At 49.0% G+C, this 19,604-nt stretch overlaps 1 protein-coding gene across 1 annotated transcript in view; it reads left to right on the plus strand.

Moving 5' to 3' along the window:
* Nucleotides 1-1,573: 1,573 nt before the first annotated feature.
* The window catches only part of ALK (ALK receptor tyrosine kinase), a 636,373-nt gene continuing 618,342 nt past the window's right edge, over nucleotides 1,574-19,604 (plus strand). The window contains exon 1 of the mRNA XM_025180988.2: nucleotides 1,574-3,273. Coding sequence (XP_025036773.2) covers nucleotides 2,601-3,273 — 673 coding nt within the window. The 5' untranslated portion in view covers nucleotides 1,574-2,600. The remainder of the gene's footprint in view (nucleotides 3,274-19,604) is intronic.

The following is a 19,604-nucleotide window of genomic DNA, read 5'->3' on the forward strand; positions in this document are numbered from 1 at the left end:
CTTACGTCATCAACCAAACCCTCTGCACCCTCCTTTTCCCAGGTCACAACTCCCTCTCAGACCCAGCACCCCGTTTTACACTCTTCTCCCAGGCCTTAAAGCTCTCTTGCATCTAGACCCCTTCCTGGATCCTGCCCCAGATCACAGTCTCCTCCTTCACCCAAACTCCTACATACCTATGTATGTCTACACTACAGGACAAAGTTGAATTATGATATGCAACTTCTGCTACATTAATTGCATAGCTGAAGTCAAAGTAGCTAAACTCGGCTTTTGGCACTTTCTACACTAAAGGAAGTTGAAGGGAGAACACTTCCTTCGACTTCCCTTACTACTTGTGAAGGCAGGGTTACTGGCATCAACCCATAGCACCCCTCTAACTTCGAATTAGCTGTCTTAACCAGACCTGCTAATTTGAACCCTGGAAGATTGACAGTGGCAGCTTCAATCTTTCTCTGTAGTGTAGACATACCCTTGTAATGTAGACATACCCTTATCTTGAAATAGGCAACACGATTTGAACTATGCAAGTTGTGTAGCTTATTTTGAGTTAATTTCAAAATAGCTTATTTCAAAATTTTGAAATAGAGCGCGATTCCAAAATGTTCTTTAATCCTTGTGGAATGAGGTTCACAGGGACATCGGAATAGCGCGCCCGTTATATTTCAAAATAGGGTTTACGCAAAGATGCGGAATAGCTATTTTGGGATACCAGAAGAATCCCTAAATAGCTCCGCAGCATAGACTTAGCCTTTCCTGATCTTGACGCTGTGTGTTGGCTATGTCTCTGTCTAGGAAATAGAGTGAGAATCTCTGGATCTCAGCTCTAAGGCTGTATATAAAACCACAGCCACCTAATATTAAGTGTTTGAGTGACTTACAAAACAAGACCAACAGCCTCTTTCCAACCGCTGAAAGTGAATTAATCGCTTTTAAAAAAATATATCAATCCATATAAGCGGGAAGATGAAAATCACCCCCTTGCAGAGGCTATTCCTCTTCAGGTGAGGCACAGAGGGTCTCACAAGGGGCCCCTCAGGTTAACCCCCTGCTCTGCGGGTGAAGCAGGATGTAAATTTCAGCTGCAGACTGGCCTAACGTCCCGCAGACGAGTCAGCGGCACAACTGAGCCTAGCGCTGCGCTCGCCTCCCGCCCCCTGCTCGCGCCTTCCGCACTAGCGGCCCCTTCTCGCATCTCACCCCCCGTCTGGTCATTACAAGCCAGTTCCGCGGGTGACTCGCAGCTGCGCGGCGGGGACTTAGCCGCCTGCCCTCGCAGAGCGCCTGGCTGTGAGGCGTCAGCTCCCCTGGCCGGGCCCGGCCCGCTGCACCGCCTGACGCACATCACTGCCCGCCCCCTTCGGAGACTCCCGCTCGCCTGCAGCCGCCGGGCAGGCTGCTCCCCCGCCAGTGGCTAGGGAGGGAAGGGCTCGTAGCGCTTTTCTCAATGAAAGCGCCCCCCCCCCCGAGTCTCCCCCCTCTCTCGGGCTATTTGAATAATGTCCCCTGCTGGCAATGCCATTGGCTGGCGGGAGCAGGCTTCGGCCGTGACGTCAGCGGCGGCGGGGTAACGCCTGGCTTGTGGCGGGTAGTTGGAGCCTGTAGAAAAGCCCCGGCGAAGCAGCAGCAGCGAGCTGGGAGCGGGCCGGGCAGCTGCGAGCTGCCACGCGCCGAGGCGCTGCTAGGGACTGGCGGCTGCAGCTTTGCGGAGTGGGGGGGTGAAGCGGCTGCGCCCCTCACCCAGTCTCTCGCCTGCTCCACGGACGCGCACTGCGGCTCCACCGGGCTGGGGTTGGAAGAAGGTGCCGAGGGAGCCGCTCTCCCAGCTCCTCCGCCCCCCACTCGTCCGCACCGCCCGCTGCTACCTCTGCTCCAGAAAACCAGCCGCGGGGAGAAACTGGGCAGCCGGGAGTAGAGACTTTTGGGGGGGACCTCCCAGCCTGAGGCCCCTTCTCACCCCAGCAGCCAGCCCGAGGACAGCGCGAGTTAGGAGCGCCAGGCGCAGCCCGCCGGACTGCGGGAGGGCTGGGGAGCCGAGAGAGGCTCTGGGCAACTAGGCGGGGATGGGAACAGCTCCCGCCCCGGACACAGCCCTGCCTTGCGGGGCAGCAGCCGAGCCGGGGATGCCCTCGGGGGAAGGCGCGAGCTGCTGAGAGGCGGGAGCGGAAAGCCAAGCCGGGAGGGGAGCGGGGCCAGCCCCCACGCGCGGCCGAACTCGTGAATGGGCGTCGCGCTGAGGCGCGTGAGAAGAGACACGCGTCCCCTCGTGGCTGCCCATCGGGCGCGGACACACGCCCGGGGGCCTTTCACCCGGCCAGCAGCGGGCTCCAGGGGGAGAGGACAGCGGCTCCTAGGAGGGATTGCCAGAGATCCAGTGAGTCCCGTAGGTGCCTGAGACAGTCCTGCCTCCTCCTGGAAGTGGAGGCGATCAAGGGATTCCCCTGGCTCCCTGCAACGTCTGCTGGTGACTGACTAGGGGCATCCAGGGGCTCTTCTGAGCTCTTGCAAGTGAAGGAAGAGACTAACCGGGAATCCAACTGGTGACTGAGTCGGGAGGGGGTCCCTAGGAACCAGTGACTTCTTCCCCATCCCATGGGAATATGAAACCTGCCAGCCTTTCCCCCTTCTTTGTGGCCACCTTGCTCCTCTCCTTCCCCCCAGCCCTGAGGTCGGAAGAGAGGAACCCTCTCTCCGGCTCCCAGCCTGGGCAGCAGCTGCAGCGAGAGCCCCCCAGCTTCTCCCGGCTCCAGAGGAAGAGCTTGGCGGTAGATTTCATCGTCCCTTCCCTGTTCCGGACCTACCTGCGGGAGCTGCTGCTGGACGGCAGGGAAGCAGGGGACCGGCTCCGGGCGCGCTGCAGTCTGGTGTTGGAGTGCTCGCCCCTGCTTCGGGCGGCCAACCCCTGGCTTCCTGGAGTCGGATCCCCGCGGCCGCCGGCCCGGGCCCGAAACCTGTCCAAGGTGCTGAAAGGGGGCTCGGTGCGAAAGCTCCGCAGAGCCAAGCAGCTGGTGCTGGAGGTAGGAGAAGGGAGCCTGCGGGAGGGTTGCGCCTGGGACCCGGCCCGGGCGGCGGGCGAAGAAGCAGAGCCAACTACGGGGGAGCTGGAGTTTAACCTCACCGAGCAGTTCAGCTGGTGGATCCGCTCCGGAGAAGGAAGGCTGAGGATCCGGCTGATGCCCGAGAGGAAGGCGGCGTTCCTGGGCAGAGAGAGCAGCTTATCCGCGGCCATCAGAGCCGCCCAGCCCCGCCTGCTCTTTCAGATCTCCTGGAGAGGTGAGCGCTCGCTTTGCATGCCCTGGCGCCACGGTTCGCACCCCGCGCGCTCCGTGTCCCCGGCTAGCCCGGAGAACTTCCGCATCGGCTGGGGAGCTGGGGCCCAAGTGCTCTTCCCATGTAGCCTCTCCCTTATCCCGAGGCTGGGGAAAGTTTGGAACACCCGCCAGGATCCAAGCCCTGGTTCGAGCCCCCCTCCCGTCCGTGTTTACCTCCCCTGGGGGGAGGCAAAGGGCTCCCGTGTTTCTCCAGTGCTCCCTCCCCATGTATGCGGCTAACCTAGCCCTACACAGGGGACTGGTAACTGTGTTGTGTTTGGACTGCACTAGGCTGTATCAAATGGTCCCGGTCCAAATAAAAACCGGGGAGGGGAGTAGAGATCCCCCCCCCCCGAAGTCTCTCGCCCCAGGATCTGCAGACCGCACAACTCCCCAGGCTCCCTACTAGAGGTCTGTCTTCCCCTTCTGCAAATTGGTCAGTCGGGATTGTGCAGCCAGCTGTGGAGCGCAGAGACATACATGGAGGGAGGGGTGTGTGTGAGAGAGAGAGAGAGAGAATAAGGGACATTTGGAAGTGGCTGCAGCAGTTCCCAGGGGCTGGCAGTAATTATCACTGCAGATTGCTTTACACGGGGGTCCTGCAATGCTGTCTTATCTCCTCTATCCAGAAACTTTTGTGCTGGTTCAATAATATAGCATTGATCTAATACCCTGGCTCCAGTTTTCTCTGCTCTCCTGTCTTCCCCAGCTACAGCAGGAATGGTGGCCAGGAGAATGCCGTCTTGTATTGAGTAAGAGGGGACGGGCATTAAAAACTCACTATGGGTCTAATCTTGCTGTTGACGAATGGTCTGTATCCCACTGAGAAGCTGCAGGGTGCCAATGCTAGCTCCCTGCCCTAGCCACCTGCTTGACTTTTCTTTAAAATCAAAATGAAATGGGGCTTTTCCCACCTGTCTCCTCTTTGCTAGAGCTTTAGCAGAACAGAGAGCCCGAGGACGAGCGCAGTTGTGCAGTTCATCTAGACAGCACCCAGCTGTTTTGCTTAACCTCTGGAATTTGTTCCATTCAGACATAAGGACTCGAAGTCCAACTACTCCTCCATAGTGTGGTCCTGCCCTCGTGGAAATCAATCGTAATACTGCCACTGACCTAAGTAGTGTAGGATCCGGATTTATAAAGTGGAGAAATAGGGATTTAATTTGATAATAAAGGCTGCAAATCTGACTGTAGAGCAACAAGTGATTTCTGGCTCCTCATTTATTACCAACCACGAAGCAGCCAAAACAATTATGCCGTTGGTGTATCAACACAATGAGGCATTCATGTCATGAACTGGACACAGCTGTGTGATAGTAAATACTCAGAACAAATATAAGGCTTGAGCACTTGGTTCTTCTTCAGTTGGAGGTGAACTGGGGCGTAATAAACTCTGTCCTTTGGAACCTAAGGAGTCTAAAAGGAACGGGCATTGGATGGGTTAAAGTGTAGAAAGCACGACAGCTCTCAGCACTGATACTTCTCTATTGCAAGATTTTAAGCTACATTCCCTCAGATAAAAAGTCTTTGTTCTGGGCCAAGTCTTTGTTCTGTGATTTTGTCTCTTTATCCACAATTATTTAAGCTCTAATACTAGCTTTCTTTCATTTTCTCTTACGGAAAGAACATAGGCCCTAATGGACAGTATAACCAAATACTTTGTCGCAGGGAGAGCAGTTGGATAGCTTATTTAATGGACCGCAGAATATACTTAAAGTATTAAGAGACAAGTCACTGCTGGAGCTTGAAGCACAATGATGAAGCAGCCAGCTTTGTGCTCAAAACTGGACAAAATGGGCCAGCAATTATTAATTCTGTTGAAACTAACTTCAGGAAGCCACTTCAGATGTCCCCTAATATAATGGAAATCAGACTGGGCTTTTAAAGCGGGTCTGCATGATGTATTTTTTATTTACAGGGAGATAACTAAAACAGGTCTTTGATGTGGCTGCAAAATCCTGATGGATGCCTGTACCTTTTATAATGATGTTGTTTCTCTCCCCTTCACCCCATGACTGGCCTCCCATAACTACATCATAGTAAAACACTGTTGTTTCCACTAAGTCCTTACAGTGTCACAACTAGTCTGTTAGGGTATGTTTACACTACAAAGTTAGTTCGAACTAACGGACGTTAGTTAGAACTAACTTTCATAGGCGCTACACTAGCGCTCCGTTAGTTCGAACTTAATTCGAACTAACGGAGCGCTTAGTTCAAACTAGGTAATCCTCATTCCATGAGGATTAAGCCTAGTTCGAACTTACTAGTTCGAATTAAGGGCTGTGTAGACCCTTAATTCGAACTAGTGGGAGGCTAGCCCTCCCCAGGTTTCCCTGGTGGCCACTCTGGCCAACACCAGGGAAACTCTACTGCCCCCTTCCCGGCCCCGGACCCCTTAAAGGGGCACGGGCTGGCTACGGTGCCCGTGCCAGGTGCAAGCCTGCCAGCACCCAGCCAGCAGACCCTGCACCTGGCATGGATCGAGCCACCCACCCGATGCCCCCCAGCCCTCCTCCTCTTCCTGGGACCAGGCTGGCGGCTCCCGGGAGCTTGCCCGGGACCGCAAGAGGTGGGCACCCACCTGGGCTAGTGCGGACATCGTGGACCTCGTCCACGACCTCCGCACTAGGCACAGGAAAGTGGCCGGCTAGGGCAGGAGAGCTGCCAGCCTGGCCACCCAGGAGCAGGTGTGCATGAAAATCAAGGTGGTGCACTGAGACCCCCGACCCTGAGCCCTGAACTTACAATGGCCGTACTGGGTCAGACCAAAGGTCCATCTAGCCCAGTAGCCTGTCTTCCGACAGCGGCCAACCCTAGGGACCCTGGAGGGGATGGACCGAAGACAGTGACCAAGCCATTTGTCTCGTGCCATCCCTCTCCAGCCTTCCACAAACCTTGGGCAGGGACACCACTCCTACCCCCTGGCTAATAGCACTCCATGGACCCAACCTCCATGACTTGATCTCACGTCCCTTTAAACTCTGTTCTAGTTCTAGCCTTCACAGCCTCCTGCAGCAAGGAGTTCCACAGGTTGACTCTTTGCTTTGTGAAGAACAACTTTCTGTTACTAGTTTGAAGCCTGCTACCCATTCCTTTCCTTTGGTGTCCTCTAGTCCTTCTTTATGGGAACTAATGAAGAACTTTTCTGTATGCACCCTCTCCACCCAACTCCTGCTTTTAGAGACCTCTATCCTGTCCCTCCTCCGTCTCCTCTTTTCTAAGCTGAAAAGTCCCAGTCTCTTTAGCCTCCCTTCATATGGGACCTGTTCCCAACCCCTGATCATTTTAGTTGCCCTCCCCTCTCCCAGCCTCTCTCTTCCCCTCTCCCACCTCCTTTTCCCAGTCTCCCCCAGTTTTGTTCAATAAAGACAGATTCAATTTTTGAACACAATTGTCCTTTATTTTGTACATCAAGAAGGGGGGCTAGGGAAGGGTAAGTGGAAGGAGGTGAGGGAGGAATGGGGTACGCACCCCTGATGGGGAGGACTGGGCTGGCTATGCGGGCTTTTGGGGGGGAAGCTCTCCTGCAGCCCCCCAATTGCCCCCTCTCCCCAGATGGCAGCCTGCGGCAAGTGCAGCCGGTCTGATGGCCGAGTGCTGTGATGTGCCCAGTGTGGGTACTCCGGGCAATCCAAGCCAGGACTGCTTTGCAAGCGGGGCACCCCTGAGAACTGTTTTCCAGGGTGGGGGTCGGGACCCTTTAAGCACAGCCCTCGGCTAGCCTGGCACAGCATCTCCACGCTCTAAGTCCTCCTCTGATGCCCTGCCGGCACTGCTTCCGGCCATCCTTAAGCCCGGTTCAGGGTCCACTTAATGTGGACATGCTAGTTCGAATTAGCAAAACGCTAATTCGAACTAGTTTTTTAGTCTGGATCCGTTAGTTCGAATTAGCTTAGTTCGAATTAACTAATTCGAACTAAGTTAGTTCGAATTAACGTTGTAGTGTAGACGTACCCTTAGTTTTCTTGCTGTTTCTGTTCACTTTTTTCCTCCTGTTAAGCCATGGACAAAGGGGCTGTCTCCACTTTAGACTTAAGAAGAAAAACCATGGCTGAGCCTGAGTTAACATGTGCCACATTCATGCAACGTGATTCTCTGTCTCTGTGACATGGTGATGTAGTCAGCAGGCCTGAGCTATAGGGAAGATCCTGAGATATCTGTTAAGGTGTATTTACCCTGAGGTAACTGCAGTGAAGAATTGTTGCTGGAGGTAATCTCAACAATTAAAGCTTGTTGGTCCTTCATTCCATTCCCATAAGCCCCCTGACCAGAAACAGATTGTCAAGCTCCCTCCCCCTTCTGTCCAACTTCTTGGTTGCAGTTTCTTTCAGGGCTCAGTGTTTCTATGGCCAAGATCCCAGCAGAAACTGAGACACAACTCAGTGTTGCTGGGGCCAAGGTCCTAGTTGAAAGTAAGGACAGTTTCTAAAGCCAATTTAGCTCCACAGGTTTGGTGGGAGCTGTAGTGTCTGTGCTTGCCTTCAGTAGGAATAAAGTTATTTTTTAGCCTATGTTAAGCTAGTCCATGTTAGCTAACTGGGCTTACACTCTCAGTGATGAAAATTTAGTTGTAGCTGCAGTCCACAATAGATGATAAATCCTAATCTGTTTTACAATACAAGAAGCCATAGGCCAAAGAAAGGTGTCTGGGTTTTATTTTATTATGATTCTGTATTGTTTACTGGAGATCATTCATGTGTATCAGTGATCTCAGCATAAACCCTTAGCAGAAACAGGGCTCTGTAGCTTTTACTGGGATGTGGCTCAGCAAGTCCCTGCCAGGTGATGGAATTGCATTGACTGTACTCTGCTAGGATTTTATACCATGATAGGTCCATGTGCTTTAGTTATCTCGCCGTAATATGGAAAACCCCCGGATTGTAGTGCATATAGAGTATATCAACAATGCAATTAGACACCCAGATGACTCAAGCTTGTGGTGGTGTGCTAAAGACAGGGGTGACAAAGCATAGGGATCCAAGGGACATGGCCCCCCCACTTTTTGCAATGGGACTGGTCCTCTTCCCCTCTTCTACACTGTCCTTGGCCAGGCAGGAAGCTAGAGCCCAGCTCATGTAAGAGCAGTCTAGGGAGCTCAGGCAATTGTGGGGAGCCACAGCAAACCCTCCACCTGCCCAGGATTGGATGCCCATGAGCAGTCCTCAGCCTCTGTCCCCAACACTCCCTGGCTCCCTGCCCAGGGCAGATGAAGGGTATGTGGCTCTATACAGCTGCCTGTCTCTCTACAGCTGCCTTTTACTATGGCCCAGCAATGGCTTTTTGGCCCTCTGGGTGCCAGGTCAGGGTAAGAGCCACACTGGCAGCTCTGGTTAGCCATGGACCCTCCGTCTGCTCTGGGCAAAGGACCCAGAGGTGGAGATGCAGGCTGGGGGCTGATCCATTTTGGCCCAGGGCCAAGGCATGGCCTTGAAGTCGGGGGGAAGAAGGGCAGGGGACTGTGGAGGGGTGGTTCTAGTGTCCCTCTATTTTTAGGAAGAATCCATCAGTCCTGGCTAAAGAGCTATTTAATTCCAGTGCTGGCATTTGGCCTTGGGCTGCAGCCTGAGCTCTGAGACCCTCCCATCACATTCTACTGTGCTAGAGGGACTGGTCACAGACTGCTTACCTAGGTTGTGTGGAAGATCCCTCTATGTCAGTTGCACTTTAACTGGGCTGAATTCACCCAGGGGCATATTATCATCACAGGTACTCAGCACACTTGGTCTTGAAATGTTAAGTTGGTTTCTTGTAGGTGTGATCAGATGATTTAAACTACAATACTTGTAAAATAACTTCCTGTGATTAATTACTACTTCCATATGCTAAGGTGGGAAACGTTCATTAAGAAGGGGGCACAGTGGGATGAAAATGACTCATGCCTTCCTCAAAAGGCCAAAGTACTTCAATTCATAAAATGGATTTTAAATTCCAATTATATTTTTAAATAGTAATGCATAACTTATCCCTCCCTGGCTGGGGGACACATGTCTCCTGCTCTGGGGTCTTCCCATGGAATTACACTAACCTGCCACATGGGTAATATCTGAAATAACAGTCATCTTCTTGGCACTCACTACATAGCAGTGTCCCTACTAGAGCTATGGCAGTACTGACACTTTCCAAGCAACTAAATGTACTGCAGGGATTCTCATTTACACTAAGGCCTCCTTATACCATTCTAGCAGAGTAAAGGGGATGCACAAATATTTTAAAAAGTGACCTTTGTGTAAATGAAAACTGGACTCCATGGGTAAACTATTGGCCCTACTGAAATTAACAGGCATTTTGCCAAGGATTTCAGAGGTGCCAGGATTTCACTCACAGCTTTACCTACACCTTTACTTAATTATTTGTTGCTATTTTGCTTCCTAACAAGAAAGTTGGGGTTAGGCAATAGTGAATCCAGCTGCCCTAATTCCAGGAAGTAAGCAGATACATCTCACTAGTGTCTGTCTGTCTTTCTGCTAAATCCCAATTATGTACCCAGGACCTGATTTAGTTCCCACTTAAGTGAATGGTACAATTTCCACAGTAGATCAACACCTTGCAGCACAGCTTCGGATGCACTTCCCTGAAGTGCAAGTGGTTCAGCTTGGACTTGGGGTTCAGCAGTTAATTGCTGTAGGCATTGTAGCTGTACCAGACAAACTCCAAAGGTTTACCGTTCCTTAAACCCAATGGATGCTTAACCAGGGCATATTGGAGCTTTTCTTGTCTGCACATGGGGCAGCACCGGTGCAGTTAAGAGATGCCCCAATTTGCAATAGCTGATCTGACCTCTGTTTTAAACAATGGTAAATCCAACTGGTAAGTCCAAATTGTGTACCAATTTAAACAATGGTAAGTCCAAATTGTGACTTTCCTTGGGGTTTTGCACACCAGCCGCTGGTGAACAATTGCTAGAGCAGAGCAAACCCTAAATATAGACATGATTTGAGAGGATCCCTGCTAGGCTTTTTCCTGTTCTTTTCTGCCCCAACTAGTAGGAAAAAGAGTCTCTTTCCAGATCACCAGATTCTGGTGCCTTCAGAAGATAAGTTGATGGCACTGTACTACTGGGTCAGCTTTGGGGATTTTGAATTCTTCTGTTTAGAAGGAAGTAACATGTCAAGTGGTTTCTCTGAGCAGGTAAGCAGGATAGTTAATGCCTATTATGCCCACTGGCATGTAGGGCAGCAATGAAGGTTCTTCATTTTTGTCTGTCTTTGGCCATTTTTTCCAGTGTGTTCCAGTTGTAATTCATTCTCTTCATGTCTGCCTCAACAGTATGCTGCCACGTTGTCTTGGGCCCTAGCTTGCCAATATCGTACATGGTTTGTACATTCCAGAATCCAATTCTGGTCTTTGTCTTGGTGTCCATCATCATGGCAGTAGCTTCCTCATGGCTTTCACTACTGTCAGTCATACAAGTCCCCAGAGAGGACTTAGGAAGGCCATCACACAAAGTTGTAGGAGAATTCTTCATTGCTGTTTCCGTAACATAATTTTTCTATGTCAGGGTTGTTAGCCCTGAGCCAAACCCCCAACCTGGAGAACCAGTGAATCACACTTAGTCTAGTCTCTACCCTTCGACCTGTCCAGCATGGATGATCCTACCAGAAGCACTAGGCTCCTGCCGACAGGGCCAGCTTTAGGAAGTATGGGGCCCAATTCGAACAATTTTGATGGGGCCTCACAGCAATTTTGGGGTTGAGCAAAATAAAAAAAGCACAAAAAAATCCCATGCCAACACACACCCCCCCCCTCCAGCGGCACAGGAAAACCCTGAGCTAAACTCACACCTCCTCCGGGGCTGGCAGATTTGTATAATTTTTGGTGGTGTCCCATAAGCCACACCCTTTGACCCCCATTAACTAGGCCTCTGGAGGTAACACGCTTGGGGCAAGATGGACACATGACCAGAAGTAAAAGGTGTCATGTCACCCCTCTCGAAGGACTTTTCCCACCATCATCCTACCAACAGGGATTAGTTTGGCCCCCACCAAACCCCCCTCATGCAACTATCCTGCAATTGCATTAACCCAATGTGTGTGCCATTAACTCGGGGACAGAGAGCTGGAGGAAGTGTTCCCTCTAAGGCTATGGCTACACTCGCGGCTTCTTACGCAAGTACAGCCATTCTTGCTCAAGAACCCACAGAGCATCCACACTGCCCGCCTGCTCTTGGCAAGGAAATTTAAAGTATGGCATGGTAAGAGAGCGTGTCTTGTGCAAGAGCTACGCTCTTTTCTAACAAGTGTAAGCTCTCTTGCGCAAGAGGGCAGTGTGGTTGCTTGGCAGGGATTTCTTGCGCAAGAAACCTCTATGGCTAAAATGGCTATTGGAGCTTTCTTGATCAAAAGCACAGCTCGCACATGGCAGTGTGGACATGTTCTTGCACAAGAAGCTGCCAGTGTAGACATAGACTAAGAGTTTCCTCCCATGAGCAGGAATGGATTTTGTGTTGCGCACCTGTACTGAGTTCATGTGGCTTGTTTGGATGTGACACTATGGCACCCAAGTTATTAATAAATATTTTATAAACCCTTACCTTTTCTCTTTGCTGCCATGTCTTCTCCTCTTGCTCCATCAGCTCCCCTGGTGCCTGCTGCCCCCCAACTCCTCACCCTCCTCTGCTGTCCTGACTCCTGCCCTTCTCGCTGCCCTCAGCCCTCCTGCGACCTGCCCCCCTCCACCAGCCCTTCTCTCCTCCCTGTGCCCACTCCTCCAGTAGCCCCACTCTGATCATGTGAGCTACCCCTCTTCTAACACCTCCCTCTACACACCTGCCCTGCCTCTGTCCTCTGGTGCTGGTCTCTCCCCTGCAGGTGTCTGCCCTTCTGCTTCACCCCAGAATCCCCTGGCACCTGCACCTTCCCTTAGCCCTGCACCCTCCTGGTGCCTCCCCCTTCCCTTACTGCCCCTGCCTCCTTTGACCTCTTTTTCCCTGATGCCCACCCCCTCACCACTCTCTGCCCTATTCCCCTCCTGCCCCTCTGTGCCCTCACACATGACTTGCTCCATCCTCACCTTTCTCATGTCCACCCCTTCTTTCAAGCCTTCTCCCAACACCTCCCCCTCCCCCCTCTAGCCCCCAGTGCCCTTCCTCTCTCCTCTCCCAGCATCACCCTGTCCCCCTCTCACTGACACCTCCCCTACTGCCCTTTTCCTCATTGTCTGCACATGGCCCCCTGCCATTTGTCTCTCCTCCACACTGTCCCTTGGTGCCTTCCCCTTGCTTCCCCTCCCCCTCTGCACAAGCCCCTTCCTCTCTCCCCTCCCCTTCTGCACAAGCCCCTTCCTCTCCCGCCCTCCCCACTCCGCACAAGCCCCTTGCTCCTAGTTTTCCCTCTCCCCTACCTTCTGCCTTGCACTTTGCGGGGCCAGGGCCGGAGTCTGCGCTCGGGCTCCAGACTCCAAACCCAAAGCCAGGCCATGCAATGCAACGTGCCTCCGAGGAGTTTTAATGTCCAGGGACATGATGTCACATCACATCCGGCTGTCCTCCCTGCTCACCTGCAAATGCCACGCATGGCAGCAGCAGCACGTGCCAGCGAAGGGGAGCCGCACTGAAAGCCGCACATGGCAGGGATGGTCTGGGACCAGGGGGGATGCTCTGGGGGCGGGGTGGGAGGACATGTGCGGGGGCTGGCAGGGGAGGTCCGGGACCCACTCCAGGAAGAGCCAGGGGAGAGACCCAGCTCCACATATTGCTGCAGCAGGGCCCTGGCTCTGAACAATAACTTGCCGCCCATAGCACCCAGCACACTTCCGGGTTCAGGGCGCGGGGCCCCTTTAGGAACGGGGCCCCATTCGGGGGAATTGGGTGAATTGGCCTAAGGCTGGCCCTGCCTGCCAACATAGCTCTAGGGGTCAGTGAGACACACAAGCCCCACAACTGCGACAAGGTAGTGATCCATTGGGGGGAGGTAAGCAAGATGGCTCAGTTTTATTCCTCATTTTGCCACTGTCTTACTGTGTGTTCTTGGGACCAGTAATTTAACATCTTTTGGGAGCCAAGCAATTTTATAGCAAATAATTTGTTTAACGAATGCAGCCTCGATTAGTGTTTCCAAATTGTCTGCAACAGTTTAAGATTTTGCTCAGATTTACTCAAAAGCATTTGCCAGATAATTTCAGCAATATTTCTTGGTCTATAGCAGGGATGGCCAAACCATACATAGTTCATGAGCTACATGTGACTCTTTTACAGTTAAAATGTGGCTTGCAGAGCCCCGGCCTCCCTTTCTCTGTTTATCTGACTGGAAGGAACTCTGGGGTTCTGCCCTGCAATGGTGGGATTAGCGGTTTCTGCCAGAGATGAGTGGTGCCTGTTGAGAGTGTATGTGAGGGTTTCAATTTAAAGGTTTAGTCTATCCTAACAATTGGAGTCATACCCACTCAGGCATGTCCGGCCCCTTACCATCAGTGGTTCCTCCCTGCAGCTCTGAGGCATCCAGAACAGCTGAGAGCTGCAGGAAGGGGCTGTTGCTTTAGCTTCCTGGGGAAAGGCAGCAGCAAAAGCGGTAGTTTTCCCTGTGGCTCCCAGCTGTTGTATGCTGCCTCTCCCCATGGTTGCAGTTCCCAGCTTGCCTGCTGCAGCAGCTGTTGCACAGAGAGGGAACCCAAAGGCACCATGTGACCAAACAGGGCCAGCAAATCCTGACAATAATATGGAGGGAGCACATGACCCCATGTTCTCCCCACTTTCCTCACATCACTTCTATGGGGTGAGGATCCCAGGGCTTCAGCTTCATGGAGTGAGCCTGCCAGAGCTCAGGGCTTCAACCCTAGGTCCTGATGGATGCCTCCTGTGAGGCTAAAGCTCTGGTGATATGGTATTTTCTGCTCCCTGATCAGAACTTTGTAAATCTGATTTTAAAATCAGATATGTGCTTGTGTTCAGTATTGCTTTCTGCAAGTGTAATTCTACTAGTGTTTAAAATTCACTGTTCTCAGGAACATTCCTGCCAATGAACTCATTGAATAAAATATTAATGGTAAGCAAACACAAAAGGAGCATAGATACAGATAAAGCACATCTTACTAGTGTGAACATTCACATGTTCTTGAGGTGTTTTCCCTGCTCCCCTTGCTGTGACTATTTCTTCTATCTGCAACTGAAGAAATATCACCTTCACCAGGTGGTGGGAGACTTGAACACTTTATTCTACAGATGAAGAGACGTTGCTTAAAATCAGAGATAATTAATAAATCTGTCTTGCACAAGGTGATTTAATTGTATCCTAACTTAACCAGGTCACTTAGTTGACAATGCATGTTGCATGAACATTATCTGAGAGACTGCACACATGGGAATTGACTATAGGAAGAAAAGGTGAGATGAAAATAATGGTATTTTGCACTTACCCACAGAACTCATAAGAGGATCAGCTTCATTATCTCCATGTTTTCTATATCCCAATATAGATAACAACTGGAGCAAGCAAAGCTTAAAACTCATATTTTTCAAAGTGTTGGCCAGTGTTGAGTGCCTCTATTGTAGCACGCCCAACTTGAGATAACATGGGCTTAATTTTTTCCCTCCAAAATTACTGAGATGTAACAACTCCCATTAAAGCAAAGCTTACGGATGCTCAGCACCTCTAAGTATCTGGGTCTAACTGATCAAGACTGGTCACTCAAAATTTAAGGTACCCAAACACAGACACTTTTTAAAAAAATGATCTTCAGTGATCAAGATACAGTCACATGGCAATTCAATGGAGGAGCTGAAACCCAGGTCTCCTGACTTCCACATCTCTCTCTACCCCCAGGAAAACAGTACTGTCCTTTGGAATTGTCTTCAGAGATCAGTGCAGCTGTATAGATTGAAGTGCCTAGCTCAGAAAGGTCCTTTCTGAAAGGTGCCACATTTTTCTTATTTCTCTAATTCAGAAAAATCTGGTTGGAGAAAAATGTCATGGACACATAAATGTAGATTTGATAAGTCTGACCTTTCTTCTCCTCGAAACAATAAATGTCAGGAAGCTTAAAATGACAAGCTGGAATGGCTGGAGGTTATTTATGTGTTTAAATATTTAGGCAAGAAACACATTTTGAAAATAAAGTCTAATTTACATAAGGATTTTGATTTATGACTGTGTCTGCCTAAAAATTTCATGGCTGTCACTATGCAGCACACCATGGTTGTACAGAAATTCACTGTGACTATATGGCCAGAACTTAGATCTTCATGCTTCCTGAAGCTATAACCTCTGTCAATGCTGCTAAAAAAGTATGCCCTTTAGTTGCTAGCAATATAGTGGTTCTGACTGCATCCAGTAATGGGAGTGGTATGCATAATTTAGCCAATTTATTACCCTAGAATAGGCATTTTATTTCTTTAAAGTACCATACAGAGGTGATGGCAAATTTGTGAAAGTCTGCTTATTAAAGGTGAAAATGACCCTTTATTTGCATGAACAGAATACTGAATAGTTTGCCAGAGAATCTCCAGGTTCTTCACAGAGGGAAAATTAAAAATCAAATTTTGTGCTAACTTACTCCACGGGCAACTCTATTAATTGGGGAAGGGTAGGTTATCCTGGAGTGTGTGGCCCAGACAGATCATGCAGGAGTAGTGTTGTTTAGTGGCTAAAGCAGTCAGGAGAGGTGTGTTTCTTATATGCAGCTGTGCCATTGACTTTCTATGTGACATCAAGCAAATCTATAACATCTGGTATCTGTCTGTGTGTTACCTTGCCCATATGTATTAATTGGGAATAATTTCATCAGTTTTTGAATTCCTTAGAAGAAAGCTGCCATCATATTAGCAGAAAGCCTTATTGTTCATGAGGCTGTTACAGAAAGAGTATTTATACCCATTTTATAGATAGCTTGTAAAATTTAGAGATGGAAGAATCTTGTTAGGTAATTAAATCATCCTGCAAGTCCTAGATAGTATTCTCATTAAATCAAATACTGTTATAATCTACTCTTACCAAACAGCCAAAAAGCAAGAATTAAGACACTGAAAGTTTTTGTAATTTGCCCATGAAGATACCTAGTTTGTTTCTCCTATACACATTGGCTACGTCTACACTGGCATGATTTACCAAAAATGCTTTTAACGGAAAACTTTTCAGTTAAAAGCATTTTTGGAAAAGCACGTCTAGATTGGCAAGATGCTTTTCCGCAAAAGCACTTTTTACAGAAAAGTGTCCGTGGCCAATCTAGATGCGGTTTTCTGCAAAAAAGCCCCGATCGACATTTTCGCGATCGGGGCTTTTTTGCAGAAAACAGTACTGTGCTGTGTACACTAGCCCTTTTGCGCAAAAGTCTTTCGGAAAAAGACTTTTGCCCGAATGGGAGCAGCATAGTATTTCCGAAAAAGCACTGATGATCTTACATGAGATCGTCAGTGCTATTCCGGAAATGCAAGCGGCCTGTGTAGACAGCTGGCATGTTTTTCCGCAAAAGCAGATGATTTTGCGGAAAAACTTGCCAGTCTAGACACAGCCATTTACTTTTGGCATGTTCCTCATCAGGGTTTTTTTGTTTGTTCGGTTGGTTGTTTTTTTGGTGATTTAAATTCTTTTCTCAAGAGGAACTAAAATAATTTTGTTCTGTTGTGAGCCCCAAGTTCTGTCTTCAGAAACTGCCCTATGACCTTTGTTAGTAGCACTGTGTGTTAAAGTATGTAGTCATTAGGGAGCATGACGGTACGGTTATTTCTGAGGGAGGTTTTGCTATTGATGTTAATTAAACTTGAAGCTAATGAGAAAGGATTACTTTTCCAGGCTTAAGAGGAGGCCAGAATAGTTATTATAGGTTAATCATTCTTCTAAAAGACTCCATTTCAGCAACAAATCATTTTATCAACTTTTTTCTTTCATGCTGAAAGAGATTTGTTTGAAGGGGATTTGAAATATAATTACTGCACTGACCTCATCTAGCTCTTGATCAGCAATCTCTTTCCATCAGCAAAAGGTTAATACAATGTTTAAGAAAAGGAATCCCATGTATCCTCTATGAATGGACAGTTCAAAATAAGTCTCCCGGCAAATATTTCCTGCCAATCTTCTGCTTGATTTCCTTGGTATACCTTTTAACTTTGAAAAGCTCAATGCTGAAAGATGTAGTGGTTGCTCTCCAAACTGCTACATCATGGGGAGTCTGATAGTGAGTCCATAGATAAGATTGTTTGGAGACTTGCACTTGGAGACCAGCTCCCTCTGTTTTATCCTGAGACTGAGTTCAGCCTTAACGTTTGGCTTGGCTCTCTTTAATATTTGCCAGCTTATAGGAGAGATCCACACGTGATCCCACATCTGGTTTTTCACATGAGAGCGGGTACTCTGACAAACTAGCGGTGGCTTGTCAGTGTGCAGCTCTTCCCCTCCCCCCATCAAGCACCTCCTGACAGAAAGTTCACTTGTTCCTCACATTGCCAGCCACACAGCCTTGCTTGTCCCTCTTGTTTCCCTCTTGTACCACATAATGAAAGATCTGCATCACCTACCAGCTTCCATGCCCTGCAGTGTAAACCATGGTGGCATGCCACAGCAGGAGAAGAGGCAGCTTGTTTGGGTGGGGAGGACAGAGAAAGTCTGAGGAGACCAACTTACAGTAATCAAGATTCCTGCTTCCCTGCAAGCAGAAGAGAGGTGGGAGACAACAGCTCGTTTTAAGCAGAAGAAAGGGCAGGTGGCTGGTCTGCTCACAGGAGGAGAGGGCTTTTCACAGGCTGGGTGGTTTCAACTCTTGCTTTTTGTGGAAGATATACTGGTTGTCCCTACAGCCCTGCCCCTGGAAAACTGCTTTAACTCCCTCTCTGTTCTTTGGAGAGACAATCAGGGGTCTAGCAATGGAACCCTGCGGAGAGGAAGGGCTGGGCCTTAATTCTCTGCATTGTGTGGGAGTGAATTGGCTTAATTATCTGTTTTGGGTGTGGGATGGCAGAATTAAATGGGCAGGGGAGAGGTGAGAAGTGAGTCTTAACCAAAAGGGAGTCAGCCTGGCCCCCAAATACCTTCTCTTAGTATCCCTGGCAGGGGACCCTCTTTGTGAATCCCTGGCTGAGTGAAGCATCATATGTTGTCATGTTACAATTAGGAATGTGACTGCAATGGCCAAAAGCTTGATCTCTTCTGGAAGGTGGTGCTCTGGGCTGTAGAGAGCCAGTCGGAGTAGCAGACAGCGGTTTACACTAGTTGCTAGTTATAGTGTTATATAACATTTAAATACAAACAAATTAAAGCTTGAAGATAAGTGTGTGCCTTAATAGGAACACATAACCCAGAGCAGGAACACCCTTCCCACTCAACTATCCTATCAGTAGCAGGTCACAAAATCGGTCTCTTTTGTTCACACAGTGAAGAAGGAACACTTAAAAATAGGTTTTCGGTTTCCAAAAATAATCCCATTATCTCTTAATTGTGAGGAGAGGAGCAACACATCCAGCCAGCCATTTGTCATACCTGTCAGCCAAGCCTTCAAGGTATGTTCCCAAAACATGGCATATCTCCAGCCCCAAAAGCCTCTCATGCTACCCTAGCCTTCTTTCCCGCCCCATTCACAGCCAACTTGCTCCTCTCCTGATATTCCCTCATTTTTGTGGAGGACTTGTTTTAGTTTTCACGTGTATTCCTAATCCTTTCAACCCTTTACAGAGAGGCAGGAATGTTCATGTCCTGAGAAAATCCTGCTCTTCTCCCAGCTGTTCATTGAGGCATTTGAGTTATATCCATATTAAAGCCAAATAGGTAATGAGTTTTGAATAATCTGGAAAATTCTCTTGCCTTGCAAATTATTAAAGTTTATTTTCTGGAAATGTCTACGGTCATATGAAAACTCTTTCAGCTGTTTATCTTACTTCTCCCAAAAGACTGTACAAAGACCCTATTCTTACACAATGTAAAAGGCAAGCAAAACTTAAACCAAAAAAATCAGGTGTTTATTAGCATACACAAAAGAGCAAACAAACACAGGTTAAAACTACAAACTGAAATTTTCTTTTCTTTTTGAAGATCACTTTAAAGGATTGCTATATATGGGAGTGTTAAATTTATCCTAGGACTTGCCAGAGCTGAGCCTCTGCATCTCTGGGCTTGGCAGTACATAGCTCCAGCACCGCTGGACTTGCTACATCAGTTTTAATGGAAAAAATATTATTTCAGCCCTGGCATCGATTTCATTACCAATTACACACACAGCCTACCAGTGGGTTTTCTGCTGAGCTCCTTATTAACTGCAGTAGGGAACTCTGTGCTTGGATCAGTGACAAGAGATGCTCCTTGCAACACTTGTAAGATTGTACAACTCGAAGATTTCCCCCTGTCTAGGAATGAGAAGACGTGGCTTCTGTTGCTG

The sequence above is a fragment of the Pelodiscus sinensis genome, chromosome 3 (genome assembly GCF_049634645.1).
Source record: "Pelodiscus sinensis isolate JC-2024 chromosome 3, ASM4963464v1, whole genome shotgun sequence".
Classification (NCBI taxonomy): Eukaryota; Metazoa; Chordata; order Testudines; family Trionychidae; genus Pelodiscus; species Pelodiscus sinensis.